Source organism: Gallus gallus, chromosome 20 (genome assembly GCF_016699485.2).
Source record: "Gallus gallus isolate bGalGal1 chromosome 20, bGalGal1.mat.broiler.GRCg7b, whole genome shotgun sequence".
NCBI classification, from domain to species: Eukaryota; Metazoa; Chordata; class Aves; order Galliformes; family Phasianidae; genus Gallus; species Gallus gallus.
In genome coordinates, this window is record NC_052551.1 from 8,599,485 (window position 1) to 8,615,909 (window position 16,425).

At 43.8% G+C, this 16,425-nt stretch overlaps 1 protein-coding gene across 1 annotated transcript in view; it reads left to right on the forward strand.

Moving 5' to 3' along the window:
- Positions 1–15,976, forward strand: part of NTSR1 (neurotensin receptor 1) — a 45,019-nt gene extending 29,043 nt beyond the window's left edge. The window contains 4 exon segments of the mRNA NM_001245982.1: positions 3,595–3,796; positions 13,181–13,271; positions 15,590–15,755; positions 15,757–15,976. Coding sequence (NP_001232911.1) covers positions 3,595–3,796; positions 13,181–13,271; positions 15,590–15,755; positions 15,757–15,840 — 543 coding nt within the window. The 3' untranslated portion in view covers positions 15,841–15,976.
- Positions 15,977–16,425: the final 449 nt, after the last annotated feature.

Genomic DNA, 16,425 nt, shown 5'->3' on the forward strand with positions numbered 1-16,425 from the left:
GGTTTGGAAAGAGACAAACCCCAGCACTCCGTTATTCTCCTCTTTCACTTGGTTGTGCTGCTCCCTTCCCCCGTGTCTCTCCCATGCTCTTGGTTGGAAGGAACAAGAAAACTCACACCCTGCTGAATTCCCCAGTGTCCTGCTCAGTTAACACTAAGCCCGATTTGAGTTGAGCTGACTGGATAACTGACCGGACTGATAACTGCATTTTTATCCTCCGAAAGTCTGATTTAATTTCCATAGATTTCCATTTGTCTTCTCATGAGCCCATGGAGCCTCATCCTCAGAACTGTTCTGTCCTCAGAGTCCTTCAAAATGCCATCTGGTTGTAATGCCTTATGCTCTGGGGGTCCTGGAGAAACACATCTGACTGATCCCAAGCAGTGCAGCGCAATGCTGGTGGGAGGAAAGTCCATGGCTCTGTGTGAGATGAAGGATTTGTATGATGACTTGGTCCTGAGGAGTGATCCCATCCCACAAATGCTGCCAGCCTGGTGCTTGAGTGGCTTTTAGGACCGCACTGGCATCAGGAGAGTCAGCAACGTGGAAGTGGCTCTGTTTTCCATTCATTTCTGCCAGTGGCAGACATTGTAGTACTGCATTTTCTTTAAAAAATATATGTATATATGTAAGTTTTAATGGAGGGATAAACAGCCTGAACTCTTAGTGGCAGCCAAGGTGAGGCCACAGCGCTCTGCTTTTGCATTCTAACAACCCCGAATACAGCAGTTTGGTTGTGGTATTGCACAAGCTGTCATTTCTGTGGTTTTTAGATCAAAGATGAAGCTGGATGCTGTCTAAATCCTCCTTCCCAGGGCTAGCCTGGTCTGTAAAGGTATGCAAGAAGCCAAAGGAATGAACAGTCGTAGGTGTTTGCTGGCAGCTATAGCTCCCCTGATAAGAAGAGTGTCAGCACTAATGAAAATCTCATTAAACACCCATACAAGTCGTTCTGCTCCTGAAGATTGTTCAGTATGTAGTCCTGGGATCCCAGACCGGCTCCTGCCAGTGCAGAAAGGAAACTGCTGCTAGCTTCGAAGTGCTGTTGGAGGCAAACCAACAGCAAACTGCCATGCCTGGTGCACAGTCCAGTGAGACCAGGGGCAGCACCGAGCACAAGGGCTGTGCTGGGGACATCTGCTTCTCTGGCTCTTATTGTCTTCAAGTGTTTGTGTTTGAAAATGATTTTTTCCCCACAAATTAAAACTTTCCATCTCTTTGAATTTTGTTAAGTACGGGAGGGCTTCGGTGCAAATCAGAATAGATAGAAATCTTTTAATGGAGCCTTTCATAGAATGTATGCAATTTTTGCACTTCTACCGTAGCAGTTCATAATGCTATTCTTGACAATTTCTCAAGCTCTTTAAAAACTTCACAGTGCCGTTAGAGAATGAATCAAAACTTTAAAGAAAGCTCAGAACAGACTTTTTGGTTTCTGTGTGATTCTATTAGGCAAAGCTAATTTTTAGCTTGGGCAAAGCTATTGAGTGAAATTCAATAAACTCTGAATCTTAGGTGGCAGAGTGAGGCGCTTCCTTTCGCTCATTTGCAAATGCTGCTCAGTGATGGCAGAGGACACTGAGCAGCTAAAGCAGCACAGATAGCCACGTGGGACTGCAGGACTCATTTCCATCGGGCCAGGTAAGCCTGAGGAAGGCTTTTCACCCCTGTGTGCACCGGCTCAGCACAGCTGCATTGTGAAGGTTAAATAAAGCAGGTTCTTTACAAGCACAGATTGCTCTCACGGTGAGAAACTGTTATTTTGTGCTGGCTGAGAAGGTGCTGCCTACCACTTAAGGATCTATCTTAACATCTTGAAGCAACTCCAAAAGATAACTCTTCTTCATATGCAGAAGGCTGTGAGATGTGCTATCTTTTAGAAGACAAAGGGAGCTTGGAAAACTATATATTTAACAACAGAGACAATTAGCAGCTTGCAGTGGGGGAGTATATCTAGGAATTTCCTCCGGAAATTGTCCACGGTGTAGCTCTATTATTATTACAAGTATAAACTGAGAGTCAATGCTCTCACAATGCGGACTGCTGGAGATGAAACCCAGCTGGTACTTTTGCTAAATGCATCGAGCTCTGGAGCACAAAGCTGTACAGAGACCTGATCTAAAAAAGAAAACTTTGGCAACGACAGCACTTCCTGTCTTCACCAGAAGAGGAGTTACATCTTGCTTACATTTATGAACATGGAAACTTAAGTGCTTCTGATTGTCAGTGCACCTGTTACCCATACACTTATGTTCTTAGTTCGTTGTTTTATGCATCCCAAGTTGCATTATGGGGGTTTCAGGGTTTTTTTTTCTTCATTTTTCCATTGACCTTTGTATTTCTGATTCCTTCTGGAGCAAAGAGAACATATATCTGAAGTAGATACTGGGGGTAGAACAGAAACCAGGACAGCGCGGTGATCTTGCTGTGTTGCAGGAGAAGGGATGTGTCCACCAAGCAGGTGGAGCACTCATTGGTCGATGAGGTTACCTGGCCTTTGGTCTGCAGAGGAACATAGATTTGGCTCAGAGCGTGGGGTCACTTCTGTATTTTAAGGCATTGATCTGCAAGAGATGTGTCCGTTTGGGTGGAAAAAGTTATCATGCCTCACAGCCTACCATAGGGTGAGGGTCCCCATTGCTTTTTGTGTTTTATCCTTTTGTTGATGTGGCTGTTCTATTGCTTTTAATACAATTGCTTCCACAGTGGTTTGGAGCATGAGGTTCCATTCTTGTTAATATTTTGAAATTTTAAAACTTCAGGGCTTTAAGGGACTTTTGCTCTTTCACCCACTGCTATCAGTGATGCGCTGAGCCTCCTCCCAAGGCACCCAGCAGAGAGGATGAGCCTCAGGAGCACACAGCTAACCTTCTTCCCAGGCTGCGTTGCTAAACTGAGCTCGAGCGAGTTTCGAGGCAGAGAGGGAGGCCCTCACGAAGGCTTTCTGCTTTTAGTTGACACGAACAGTGACTTCCACTTATTCAATCACCGCTTAATTTGATCTTCCATTTAATTTTATCAAAACTGTAGTAATCAAATAATTTGTACTAAAACCATTATAACTTCCACTTGTTTATTCTGATCAATTTTAATCCTTTAAGGCACAAGGCTTATTGGACAATTTGATTACTGGATAACAAAAAGCTGCCATTAAATCTACAAGGGAAGGCCAGAGCTGAAATATCCCAAGTAGAGCTCATAATAAAGAAAAAATATAATAACATACTGTTATTTAAAAGTCATGTTCTGCACAATGAAAGCTACAAAGCATCCTGCCACTGGCAAGATAAAAAGATTATGATATCTTTTGGTCACGACACTCCTGGCAATGAGCTTCCCTGAGAAGGGAAAGACATCGTAATTGGGTGTGAGTGAATTTGCCTTTTTTGAGTGTTGACACCGCTAAATGAACGCATGACAGCGGTGCCTGAGCTTTCTCTCTGTGCAATAAGCCTTCAAAACCAAAGGCAAAGTGCAAGAGAAGGGAAAATATTTCCACTGCAGGCTGCTACTCTTGCTCTGAGAAATGAATCACAATCTCCTGCCTTGCTGACCATTCCCCTGCCTTGACCGTGCCTCGTTTCTCCTCCGCAGGTCAACACGTTCATCTCCTTCGTGTTTCCCATGGTCGTCATTTCTGTGCTCAACACCATCATTGCCAACCAGCTCATGATCATGTTCAAGCAAGCTGCCCAGGAAAACCAGGTCTGCACCATCGGTGGGCAGCAGACGATGCTCAGCATGTCCATGGAGCCCGGCCGCGTGCAAGCCCTGAAGCACGGTGTCAGGGTCCTGCGTAAGTAGTGGCGTTTTGACACTGAACCAGCTAGAAGTGTCTATGTAGATATGATTTGAAGGGCTAGGTTGAATCTGGTGGATGCTTCCATTCAAAACATCTGAAATGAAAAGTAACATTTTTTTAAAAATCCTGATTACCCCCGAGAAACGCTTTGGAATTTGCCATTATTGTCCAGTTCTCAACTCAAAGCCCCACATTTTGGAAAACAAATTTATTCCTTCTCTTTGTCTCTTTCTTTCTTCTTTTTCTTGCTGAGACAACAAGAGTTTCTTAGGGAATTTTATCTTTAATTTTCTTTTTCTCCCAGAGACACTTTTCTGAGTCTTAATCTTCCCTTAAAGGATAAAATATATATACATATAGAGAGAGAGGAAGGAAGCTAGAGAGAGATTTAAGCATTATTTAATTCATTGTTCTCAATGGAGGAGAATTTGAGACATGAAGATTCCAAATTTAAGGAAAAAAATTATATTCTGAGACAGAAAGAACTTGCTAATATAAAGTTCTTCTGCTCCTTTTTCTACCCCTGGCCACCTCCAACCTGAACACCTCTCTTCCAGCTGGTGGTGGCTTTGGGCTCTGTGTGTGGTGAGGGAACTGATGTAGTTTTCGGTATGATTAGGTATTTTGTGGGGTTGGGTTTGAACAGATCATCCTGAGTGGGCACCTTGAGCAAGTCACTTGTGGGCACACTGCTCATGGCCATGTAGGTGGGCGAATCCCATTCAGCTGCTGGAAGCAAGGCATTGGTCTCCTTCCCCTTTGCTGCAGGCAAAAGTATGGGCTGCTCTGGTGATCTCTGCTTCGCCAGAGGGGTGTGGAAAATTGGTTTTCCCCTGATGGCACACAGATAGAAATGAGTTTCTTGCAGACGGTCACAGCTTTGATTCAGATTTCAATTTTCCTTTTTTTTTTTTTTTTTTTTTTTGACAGAAAAAAAACCGAGTAGCTGGGATTAAAAAAAGAAAAATCTTAATCAAATCAGGCTGTTTTTCCTCTTCGAAACTTTTACTTCCAATTTCAATTACGGAGCAATGTTAAAATGTCGCTATTTCTGTTGATGAGAAAGCGAAACATTTTCCACACAATCCAAGCCTGAAGCAAGGCAGTGAGGCAGTGATGGGTGACCGCTGTATCGTCTGCAGGGAGAGCATTCCTCGTTCCTGTGCTGCACACAGCCAGGGTCAGGCCAATCCTCCCCGTTGCTCTGCTTATTACAGCAGCAAATGACGCATTATCTTTCCCCCATACCTCCCAAACCAACATATAGACTTCTATATGAACACACTACTCCGAAGATTGTATCAAACAGGGCTGAATATGAAGCCCTATTGACTGCTGGCTCTGCTGGGAGAGGCCCCTGCATCTCCCAGAGTCAAGTGCGCAGCGCTGGGGGAAGGCAAGTCTCACTTATATGCTTTCCTGGGGGCCAAAGTCCCACTGTCACTTCAGCAGGGTCCCCAGGGGACACGTCTGCACCCCCTGAGTTGCATTTTGTCTGCTCCCTGCCTAATTTTGCATGCAGTGTTTTGCAAACGTTGCCTGAGCTATTCATGATATCGCAGTGAAGACAATGCATTCTGTCCCAAGCCAAATTAGAGTATTAGAGTGCAGTAGAATTTATTTGTTTATTTATTTATTTATTTAAAAGCTTCTCAGAGGATTTTTATTAAATTTTGTAGGCCTCAAAGCGTCTGCAGACATATTTTGGATGAATTCCTAAGCCCGGTTATTGAAAATGCCTCTACCCGTATTTCACATGCAATAAAGGGTTCACCTTTGTACTCGTAATTACTGCAGTGTCTCAGACAACATTTATAGCTATGAGCACAAATGGCCGTTTATGAACTGATGGATGAGAATTAACATCACAGAGAAATGAGGCAGAATTGTGATCTCCCTGGATGAAGACAGGAAGAGATTCAATATTTTATTCTTCCTCCAAACAACCACAATTAGAGTGGTAACAAATAATCCTTTTCTTTTGCCTTTGCTTGCCAATATGTAAAGCTAAAGAATAGACCTGCTCTCACACACAGGCTCTCTGAGGAAGAGCTTTTGAATGAGTTCAAAAGCAAAACCGGCTCAGCATTTTAATGATTCCATCAGCAGCAACTTAGGCCTTAAATAAGTGGCTTTATTCCTTTCCTTTTCCTTTATTCTCAGAGCTTTGGTTCAGACAAAGGTTAAATAAAAGATCCTGCACCCAGGAACCGAGTGGTGCTGTGAAATTCCGGATGCCTTAATTAAGCAATCTGAGGAGAAAACCAAAGAATCTGGTAGCTTAAACTGACAGATGATGAAGCAAAATCAGTTCAAAAATAGCACCCTAAAAAAATCTATTAAAATATGCCAGTTCGGTTTTGCGCTGTGAGGGCCTTCGTGCACATGAGATGGTGAGAGTTTATGAGCAGAAAGCTTTCCAGCTGCTCCTTTCCGTGGCAAGACTCTTGGTGGCTGGAGTGCTTTGGCCAAGGCCACCTTCTCCATAGGGAAAGAAATCCAGGCCCCAGAGAACCCACCAAAAATCCCACTCCCTACAGTGGAAGAGCATCCCTCACCAATGGGTCCGGGTTAACTCCTACGTACTGCTGGCAGCCCTTCTCTCTACAAGGGTATGTATGATTTGTGCTGGGCCCCATGGCAGCCAAAATCATCTACCTAGACTGATGAGTTTATGGAAGACAGTGGGACAAGAAAAAATGGCCCTTGTCCACACTAATAAAAATTAGACACATTTACACAAAATTAGACTTTATGAGGATCAAAGTATTTTCCATTTCCCAAGGTAAACTTTGGCCTGAAGTACAGAAAGCTTGGTTATGTTTTAAGGGTGAAATGTTTCAAAACACATAAAAGTAGTGCTTAGAAAACAAGTTTTTGCAGTTCATGGTGTGCAGTTTCCTTCCTTCTTCCAGATTTACTGAGTTTGTACTTATTTACATTAAAATAGGAGCTCAAATTGTCTGACCAGCACCTTCATTCAAATGTCCACAGCATCACTTTCCCCCTCTTTGCCAGCTTGTGTGTGTTTTCTTGGCTCTGTCTGACTCTGGTCATGTACAAAACAATTAGGGAGACCAGGCCTGAGGAACGTGTCAGCCCTGCTTCCTGTGAGCCAGTTCATTAATTCGTTAAGCGTGTGATTTCTGATTGTAATTCCATCTCTGCTGTCAGCTTTCTGTAGGTGTGAGGATCCACATCCCAAGAGCTCCAGGAACTGATTGCTTTCCAGTTCTTTTGTGAGGATAGCTGGGCCACGTCTGACCAATGTTGCTGCTAAAAATACCTCCAAAAATAGATGTTAAGCCCTCCTTTAGCTATCCAGTATTACTTCTGCAGCTCCAAAATAAGCCACCTCCATTTTCTGAGTAATTTTTTTTGTCATTTTTTTGTTTGCTTGTTTGTTTTTCCCTTTTGAGGTTACTGTTATTCCTTGGCTGCACTGTAGCTGTGCTGTTCAACCAAGTCCCTTAGGCTTACATGGTGCTGTGAATCCTCTGGTTACATATCCCAACACACCAACCATTTAATAAGGAAGAAAGCTACCTAAATAAATCTGAACTATACGCTAGCTCCCAAACACACATGCAGTTATACACCCTTCATAATAAGCAGCTTTCAGCAGATGAAACCTCATACGTGCTGCCCAGACTATTGCATACTGCATCCAATATAAGTCTCTGTGGGGACGTGTTTGGGCTTGGCTCAGTCTGGAAGCTCTTTTTGGCCAACATTTCTTCTTGAAAGGGGACAGTTCTGTGACACAGACTAATTGTCTCCATCAAAGCACCGGCCTGCAGCCCACCCAGCAACTGCAGAGAGGGGTCCCTGTTCTTGGAGCAGCCCTTGCTGCCTCCACGACTGCCATGTCCATGGGAATGGGAATGGGACGGAGGAGTTAATGAAGGGCACAGCCAAGTAATGACAACAACACCGAGGCAAACTGATGGGCATCGAGTGCAGGTGTTATGCATCCCTGGGTGGACGTTGGTAAGCTCACTGAAGCGTGAACACTCCCAGGTAGTGTTTGCTCTGTTACAGAAGCTGCTTAACTGAAGCAATTATAAAGCATTTAGAGAGGTTTAAAGATTTAAAAGGATATCCTTCAGCCTCCCTCCCAGCCTCAGTATGATAGTTTTTAGGATGAAGTCACACTGTATTTTGTAACTGAAAGTCTGAGAATGTTAAAATTATGGTTCTGGGGTCTCTACATTTCTTCACACAATGCCAGGCAAATGCCAAGTATTAATGAAGCATCCTACGTGTTTCATCACTGTGTGTGTGAATAATTCCCCTCCGGAACAAATGTGCTGAAGAGTTTGTCCATTCTTCTTTTCAGATGTTCCAAGTTTGAGCAACCAGTTTGAGGACAATAATGCTATGAGATGTAGTGTAACTGTCCTACAAACAGAAGTAACCAACAGCAAATACTTTGAACCGCAGTCTGAATGTCTGCTCCTTCAAGACTTGTCTTCCCTAATTCCTGTTCTCCAGGGAAATCTGATTTGTCCTTGAATCACTTTGCTTGCAGGAAAGGAACTAAGTTTATGGCAGTTTGTAACCCTAACAAAAAACTGAGCTGCTGCAAGTGGAGTTCAGCAGGTCTCCCATGACGTTAAGCGTGGATAGAAGTTGTGGTTAACAGCTGAAGTGTCACACTAAAATTCAGGAGGATAAATGAGCCACAAAATAGCTGTATATGTTTCTTGGAGGTGTTTGTACGTGCAGGTTTACTTTACAGCCTGCCAAGTGACATAAAGAGTGTGGTAGGGAGCACTCTGTAAACAGCCTCTGAGGAGCAGAAACGCAGTGCAGCTGTGCCTGTTGGGAGAGAAAGGTCTGTGTGCCAGTTCTGCGGCTGCTGGGCACGGCTGCAGGGATTCGGGCTCCTAGGGCTATGGGATTCAGCCTCCAGCTGCTGCATCTCTGAATACAACCCTAGGGCTGGCCAAGCTGGGCGAGCAGATTTTCCAGGTATTAGGTCCTGTCTTGTATGAGTGTTTAAAAAGCTAACCGATGCATTTTTTAGACGTGAAATCGGGCCAGGACTCTGTGACTTCAGAAGCATGCAGCAAATAAAGCACCAGGATCCCCCAGAAAGCAGAAACAGCTCAGGGAGGAATAAAGGCCATGTAAGACTCAAAACAAGAGGAGAATGAAAGAGGGGGATGCAAAGGATGTCACCTTGGGTTATTCCTGATCGTGGTGCATAAAAAGAGTATTGAATGGGGTGAGGAGAAGACTGGAGCCCTCATCTATCCTTCCAAGGGGGAAATTTCTTTTTTCTTCTTCCTTCTCCTCCAAACACACTGACATCCTTGGGAGGAATGACACGAATGAAGCTTAGATTGAATCTAGCAACATCTATCACTAATTATCTGTGAAGGGGACTTGGGAAGAGTCCCTGGTTTGCAGTGTGTTGGCAGGGATGTGATGCTTGCTGAGCCCCATTCTTTGGTTGGCTTTTAACCTTCATATTCTGCCTTGCTCCTTTTGGATGAAACCAGGTCGCAGTGGTACCAGCAGATGTTTTAATCACATTGCCCTGTGTGAGCGGGGCCAGGAATTCACATTCATTTTCAAATCTGTCAGCTGAATCCTCTGCAAATCAAGTCTGGAGAATATAGTCAGAGTACAATACTTTTGGGGGTTTTTTTTTGTGCTGAAAAGGTTTTTCTATTCACTCTGCTGTCTGCAAATAATATCTGTCTGCAGATCTCTGGCTTTGAAGAATGTAAATTAAGGAGTCAAAACTAATGGTTACACCGCTCTGTAACATATACAGGAGAACAGGAGGATTGCACCCAGCAAAGGCTGTGTGTCTTCAGCAATTTCCGAAGGGCCTGAGGGCCCCCTGGGCCTCTTCAGTTCCCAATTTCTCCTTCTTTCACCCTCCGGGGCACTACTGGTGCATACTGGTGGTCTCCACTCTCTGCTGGAAGTTATCGACTTTTATGGAAATGCTTTCTTCTACAGCCTTGTGACCCAAATACCAGCACAAGCACTTTTACTTTTACTAGGCTCCTACTCACATTGCAAGTGCCACAACCCCTAGTTTGGGGCCTGCTGGTGTAAATATTGCCGACAACCTGTCAGGTACTGCATCATTTTACATAAACAGCTCCTTGAGGTTTAGCCAGGCACTGCCAGCTGCATCTATACTTGGCCCAACTTTCTCCATCTCTCATATCAAACCACACGGTAACACTTGTTCCACGTTGTGATAGATTCTCTTGTCATGACATCAGCTAAATAAGCATATAAAACACCCAGGGCTTTGAATACGCAGGGACTGCTTCTCTAGAAGCCAACATCAATGCAAATGAATGAGCCCCGTTACCCTGCTTTATACTTTATTCAATACCGGCTGGAGCGTGCATTCCTTGAGCAGCGTTGGAGATGAACAGCTGTTGATATGCTGAAACTCAGAAAAGGATGAGAGGTTTTGCTCTGCTCCGTCTGCCCAGACCCAGACAGCTCCTGTCTTTGCTCCAAACTTATGACATGCTGTCTGTTTTTCAGCTCCCTTTGAAACACAAAGAAAAAGAAATAAATTGGCCAAAATTGCCTGAACAAAGCTATTGAGGAAGGCTGGATTTGAGCTTCTCTGAGCAGCATCTCTCTTCTCTCTGTCTACCAGGCACTGCCAGGGCCCATGTACAGGTAATGTACTACACACACATTGCCAGATTTTTGAGACATTGGCCCTGGAAAATGGCCACCTCCCAGCCACAACCACGGGATATACACATGGTGAAATAAAATACTCCGTGCAATCTAATAAAATTTAGCTTCCCGGCTTGCTTCCACATCCAGTTTACTCTGAAAATCAAGACTGGCACAGTCTGAATCTTCTCTTGCACAATGAAGAAGACGTTGCTCAAGATTTTTGTTTCCCTCTGCAGACCTTCTGTGTGATAGATGGGCTCGCTCCTCCTGCCCTTCCTCCACGGGAAGCTGTTCAAACAGGCAGGGAATTGAGCCAAAAGACAAAACAGAAAATCACAGGATGCAGTAATTCAGGTTTACACTTTTAAATTACGAGTTTGATTTAGAAGGTAAACGAAGACCCACTGTGCCTTGTTTTGAATCCTTCCCCAGGTGGTGCTCGGCTCCACCAGGCTGTCCTGCCCCATCTTACAACACCAAAGAAATCCAATCCGTGTGAAGCCTCAGGTGATGGAGAATAGGCTTTAGGAGCCTGTAACAGTAATAAAAAATCATTTTGGCAGCAACACTGCCCTTGATACAGCAGGGTTAGGAGTGACAAACGTAGGTCAGGGCCTCCTAACCTGTGCTATACAGAGACTCACAGCACTCTGCACAGCCAGGATTTCAAAATCAGCCCCTAAGTGCCTCTGTTGCATTTAGCCACGTGTTTAATACAGTTCTAATTGCAGAATGATTGCTTGGGATATTATAGAATTACCACAGATTATTTAATTGACTATCGCTTTGCTGAGGTCAAGTGGTTATTTCTCTCAGTGTGTGTTTTTGTTGATATAGACCCCTGCCTCTGTGCTATCTGGCATTGCACTCTCAGAGCCACAGAGCTCCTTTACAAGGAGGAAAACACTTTCAATTAACATGTTGGGAGATTTAATGGGCAGATGTGCAGGGCCATTGAAGTTGGCTTTAGAAAGAATCCAGGCCCTGCAGTGCCTGAAGAGCTGCTGGCAGAGGCAACACCTGGGACCTGTCAGTGCACGTAGGTTTCTGCAAACTGTTTGGATGTGATGCAGGTCAAATTCATCCACTTGGTGGTGTCTTTTAGACTGCTGAAGAGCTGCAGACCCTATAGCGACAAATTACGTCTGCGATCACAATGACCATACAGCAGCCAAAAAGTACTCAGAATGAAATAATGAATTCAGTTAGATGAGAGAATAAAAGCAGCCCCTCTAGCCTGCTTTCCAAAATGTATTCTTTCAGATGTGTAAAATTTTACTGAATAAATGACTTTTGCAGGGTTCCTGCTTTCGTACATCACACAGGCTGACTGTAAAATAACTTGGCCATCTCCTTTGTTAGTGATGTGCATAATAAATGAGAGCCCATGAGGCTGAAATAAAGTGTGAGTACAGATCTGGACACCAGGAATTACTGAATTTCTTGCCCCACTGAGGGGGTCAATCACCAGAGCCTTCACTGTCCCTCTGTGCTGCATTAAAGTGATGGGGAGGTGCAGCTGCCACGGGCAGCTTTTCGAGAGGTGCCCATCGTCTGCATCTCCCCTCCCATTCTGTGGGATGAGAGCTGATGAGTTTGGGACATAGCTGCCTAAACGTTTTCAATCAGAAAGCAGAAGGAAAAGCAGCCTCCAAATTCACATTGCACAGGTGGTACATAGCTCAGCAAGAGAGCATTGCTACTTCCTAGTCCTTACAGGTCACATAAAGGACAAGAGTGATGAGGCCCTTACTGTCTGTAGAGCAAATTTGGAATAAAAAAATTAACATAATTATTTTATTTGGTCTTGATTCTCTTCTTGGCTTTTATTATGTTATGTTTTAACTGAGACTTCTTTATTTCCTGCTGGGATTCTGCCAGAACATTGTCATTTCATACAGAGGTTGAAATACATATTGCAAAAGGAAACAAATCTTTCTCTTGATTGCCTGATATATCTGCTTTTTAATTTCGACTGATGATTGCTCAGCACCAGCAGAGCTTTTATGCTTCAGAGATGTAATGTTCTGTTTTTCATTGTTTGACAGTGCTTGGCAAGAATCTCGAAAGGAAAAAGATATACATCACCTTCCTCTTTTTAACTTATGGATTTTATTACAATAGTGTCCAGACCCAAGCATCTTGTAATCACTGTCTCGGGTATTATAGAAATGTAGAATAGAAGGACAAGCTCTGCCACCAGAAAGCAGCTCCTGAGGCCGTTTAATGATCCCCAGCACTGGGGGGACTGTGGGCAGTGTCTCCATGTAGCAAACTAATGAGATTATTGTGTCTACCTGGACGAAAAACACACTAACTGCCTCTGTGGGTATTGTAGACAAACCTCCCAGTGCCATAACGGCATAAAATGCAAGGATAGGTGCAAATACAGTCTGACTTCATTTGGCCTCCGTCTGATCCAGGCATCAACAGTTCCTTATCACTGTTATATCTTCTTTTGTTCATATTTTCTCTGTCCCCAGCTTATAGCTATTTTTTTCTATTATTTCTGTTATACTTGTTTTTATAGCTATTTTCAGGCTGTTTGTCCCTCAGGGTTATTAATATCTTCCACAGCAGCAAGATGTGAACAAAGTGGGGCTTTAAGAAAGAAGTTTACAGTGATAAACACCCACACAGACAGGTCCCTTTTTACCCTCGAGGAAGAACTTCTCACAAAAATTAATGGGCTTCTTTCATGCCTTGCAGGTGCGGTGGTGATTGCCTTCGTGGTCTGTTGGCTCCCTTATCACATACGACGCCTCATGTTTTGCTACGTCCCCTCCAACCACTGGACAGAGTGAGTCGTGATCTGGGGAGCAAAACTCCCTGTGCTGGGATGGGGTGTGGGGCCAGGCTGGAGCTCAGCTCTGTGCACCAGAAGACTGGGGATGGGGGTTGGGACTGGAGAGAAAAGGAGTGTAAATCTTCCACCTCCTAATTGTTGTGTTGCTTTTCCTTTCGGATTTCTTGCCGTGATTATCAGCCAAATTAAGAGTCACTGCTTTGACATCTAACTCCCCCAGATGTGGCTGAAGGAAGAATTAGTTTGAATCAGAATGCATCAGCAGCCCTTCTTTCAGTGGCTGTGACCACAGAATCATCCCCAATGACAACAGCAGTGGATATTCACCTCTGACAGCCTTTGATGAAACGACATTTGGCAGAAGGGTTTATGCATCCAAAGGGGATCGCTGTCTCTACGGCGGAGATATCGATCTCCAGCCCTAAGATGGAGCAGCTCCTGTCAACACCCAATTTAGCTGCACAGTGCCACATTTCCTCAGTGACAGGAGATAACTAGGGTGCTCAGAATCTGGGATAGGACATTCACTGTGTTTTACAGGGAGTGCAACAAAATTAAACAACAGCAGATTTCACTGCTCAGGAAATGTCCAGGCTCACAGACAGTGTAGGGATACATACCTACACGCAGTTGCACACCTACACTGAGCACACCTCTGGTGTTCACAGATGGGCAAAGGCACACAAACAGCTACTTGCAGCTTCTCTGCTGCATCAGGCCCAGTTCCTTGGCAAGGCAGCTACAGAGCTGATTATTCATTTTAAATATGCACAGTGCTAACACCATCTAGGGACCTAAACCCAGGTAACCTGAGAGAGAGAGAGAGAGAACATAAGAGGCTCTCACTGTAAGATGTCTCTCTCCTCCCACAGCATTATGCCCCTGTTCTTTCTGGGTCTGGCTCTGCTTACTGCAATGAACAGGAAAAGAAAAATATATATATGATACCAAAAGGCAGAGCAACAATGAGACATTAAAATTTCATAAACTCCCAGCATAAATAATAGTAGTTTATCATACAGCAGTTTGCTGAATGGAAATGTACATCCATCTGTAGTAAAAGCCAAAATCTTTGGTCGTGAAAACAGAGCTCAAGGCACACACTGGGGCAAACTGTTGTTTCTTATTTGCTTTCCTATATGTAAAGCACTTAAAGCAGCAATCAATTATGCAGTGGCTTTGAGCCAAAGAGGTAGAGAATTCTGCTAGCAGTTAGTGTGAATTTATGTACTCACTTTTCTGCTTTTTCTTCTTTTATAAAGCTTTGAGTGAGTTTAGGAAAACGTTGAATTTACAGGCATATTATGAATGGTGAACGATCTGTATGGAAGCTAATCAAGAGGTTGCAGCAGCTCAACATAATCATTTATAAATGCAAGTGTCTGCCCCTGAAGAAATCTCTGCTAAGTTAATTTTTCACAGCTACATTGAGAAACTCAGCTTGTAAGAGCTCGATGGGCCACACTGCACTTGGCATTGCTGAGGGGGCCATGGGGAGCTAGTGATGTACTCCAGCACTCGTCTATTTATCTTTCGTTAGACAGTGCTCAGACTAACAAAAAGGTCTGCGGTTTCCACTGAGATAAATGAACCTGGGGAACATCTTCCTGAAAATGAGATCTATGTTGTTTATAAACCCTTTACCAGCCCAGAGATGATGATCTCAGTTTTCCCAAGAAAAGTTATTTCTGAAAGAAAAAAAAAAAAATAAAGCTAAACATTCTAGATGAAAACATCATCTTGTGATGGTGAGGGTATGTACCAAAAGCATACTATTACCAGCTTGCCCCCAGAGTTGAGAATGCCATCCCAGAGTACAGGCAAATCCCAACCTAGGGACCCATTGAATGAGTTGATGCAGCTCTCACTGCCCAGGGGAGGAGATATCTGCATCTGGTACAAGATCTCGGCTCTTCTGCAGGCTCTGTATACCAGAACTGCAGCCAGAAAAGTCAGACTAATGTATATGCATACACAGAAGCAAATTTCCATCTGGTTTCTCAATTTCAAGCATGTCTATTTTCAAAGAAAATATGAACACGAGACAAATATCCCACCCAGTCCCAGGGCATAAATGAGTTTCTAATTGGTAGAGACTGGGGCAAGACCTCTGTAAAGGTATTTGACCTACACTTGCCCAGTCTCAGCTGAAACCAAAGGGCTCCTGCACTGACTCCCACTGGCAAGATCACATTCCCAACAGACAAAAGTTAGCAACAAGAAAAACTCATGTTTTCCTCACACCTGTGACTTTGGATTATTCCAGTTCTCCACACTCTACTTAGAATTCTATCTTTCATCTGTTCTTCCAGTTTCCTTTACAACTTCTACCACTACTTCTACATGCTGACAAATGTCCTCTTCTACGTCAGTTCGGCAATCAACCCCATCCTATACAACCTGGTGTCTGCAAATTTCCGACAGATCTTCCTTTCTACACTCACACTTGTGTGCCTGCCGTGGAGGAAGAAGAAAAAAACGACTTGCGTTCACCAGGAAATCCAACAGCATCTCCAGCAACCACACTTTTTCCAGCCAGGTCACGAGGGAAACTACATACTGAAGCCAAAGGAGGAAGAGAAATGCATTTCGTGGAGTCTAAACTTGAGAGAGGCCTCTGTGACTTTCATGCATGGCCTCTGAATTCATGTAACACAAAGCGTGTTTAGCAAAGTCATTTTTGTTGGAGAAATAGGCTTCATTCTGCCAGTAACTTTGAGGTTATTTTAAAGCATTGGCCTTGCCTCCTGTGAGTGATGTCTACACGATTTGTAAGTTCAGTCTGGTGTAAATCCAGGTACAGTGTTAACTGAGAAGCCAATATATGTTAAATTTAGGCTACTCCATACTGTATTTCATCCTTCTCTCAATGCAGAGATGCCATGTTCACATCCAAAGGTTTGAGATCATGCTTCTTGGTGGCACTGAGCAGAGTCTAGGGAGGAGAAAGCAGTTTCAAAATGAAAGGGTTGTTTTTGGCAAATGGACATGCTCATCTATGGGATGGATACTCAATGAGCAAGGAGTGAAAACTCAGGGAGTCAGATGGGTGTTTTAGAATTACATCTAAACTCTTATGAATATGACCTGGGTGCTCAAGAGAGCCATTCTGGCTCCTTGAACTTAAATACCAACAGATGATGCCTTA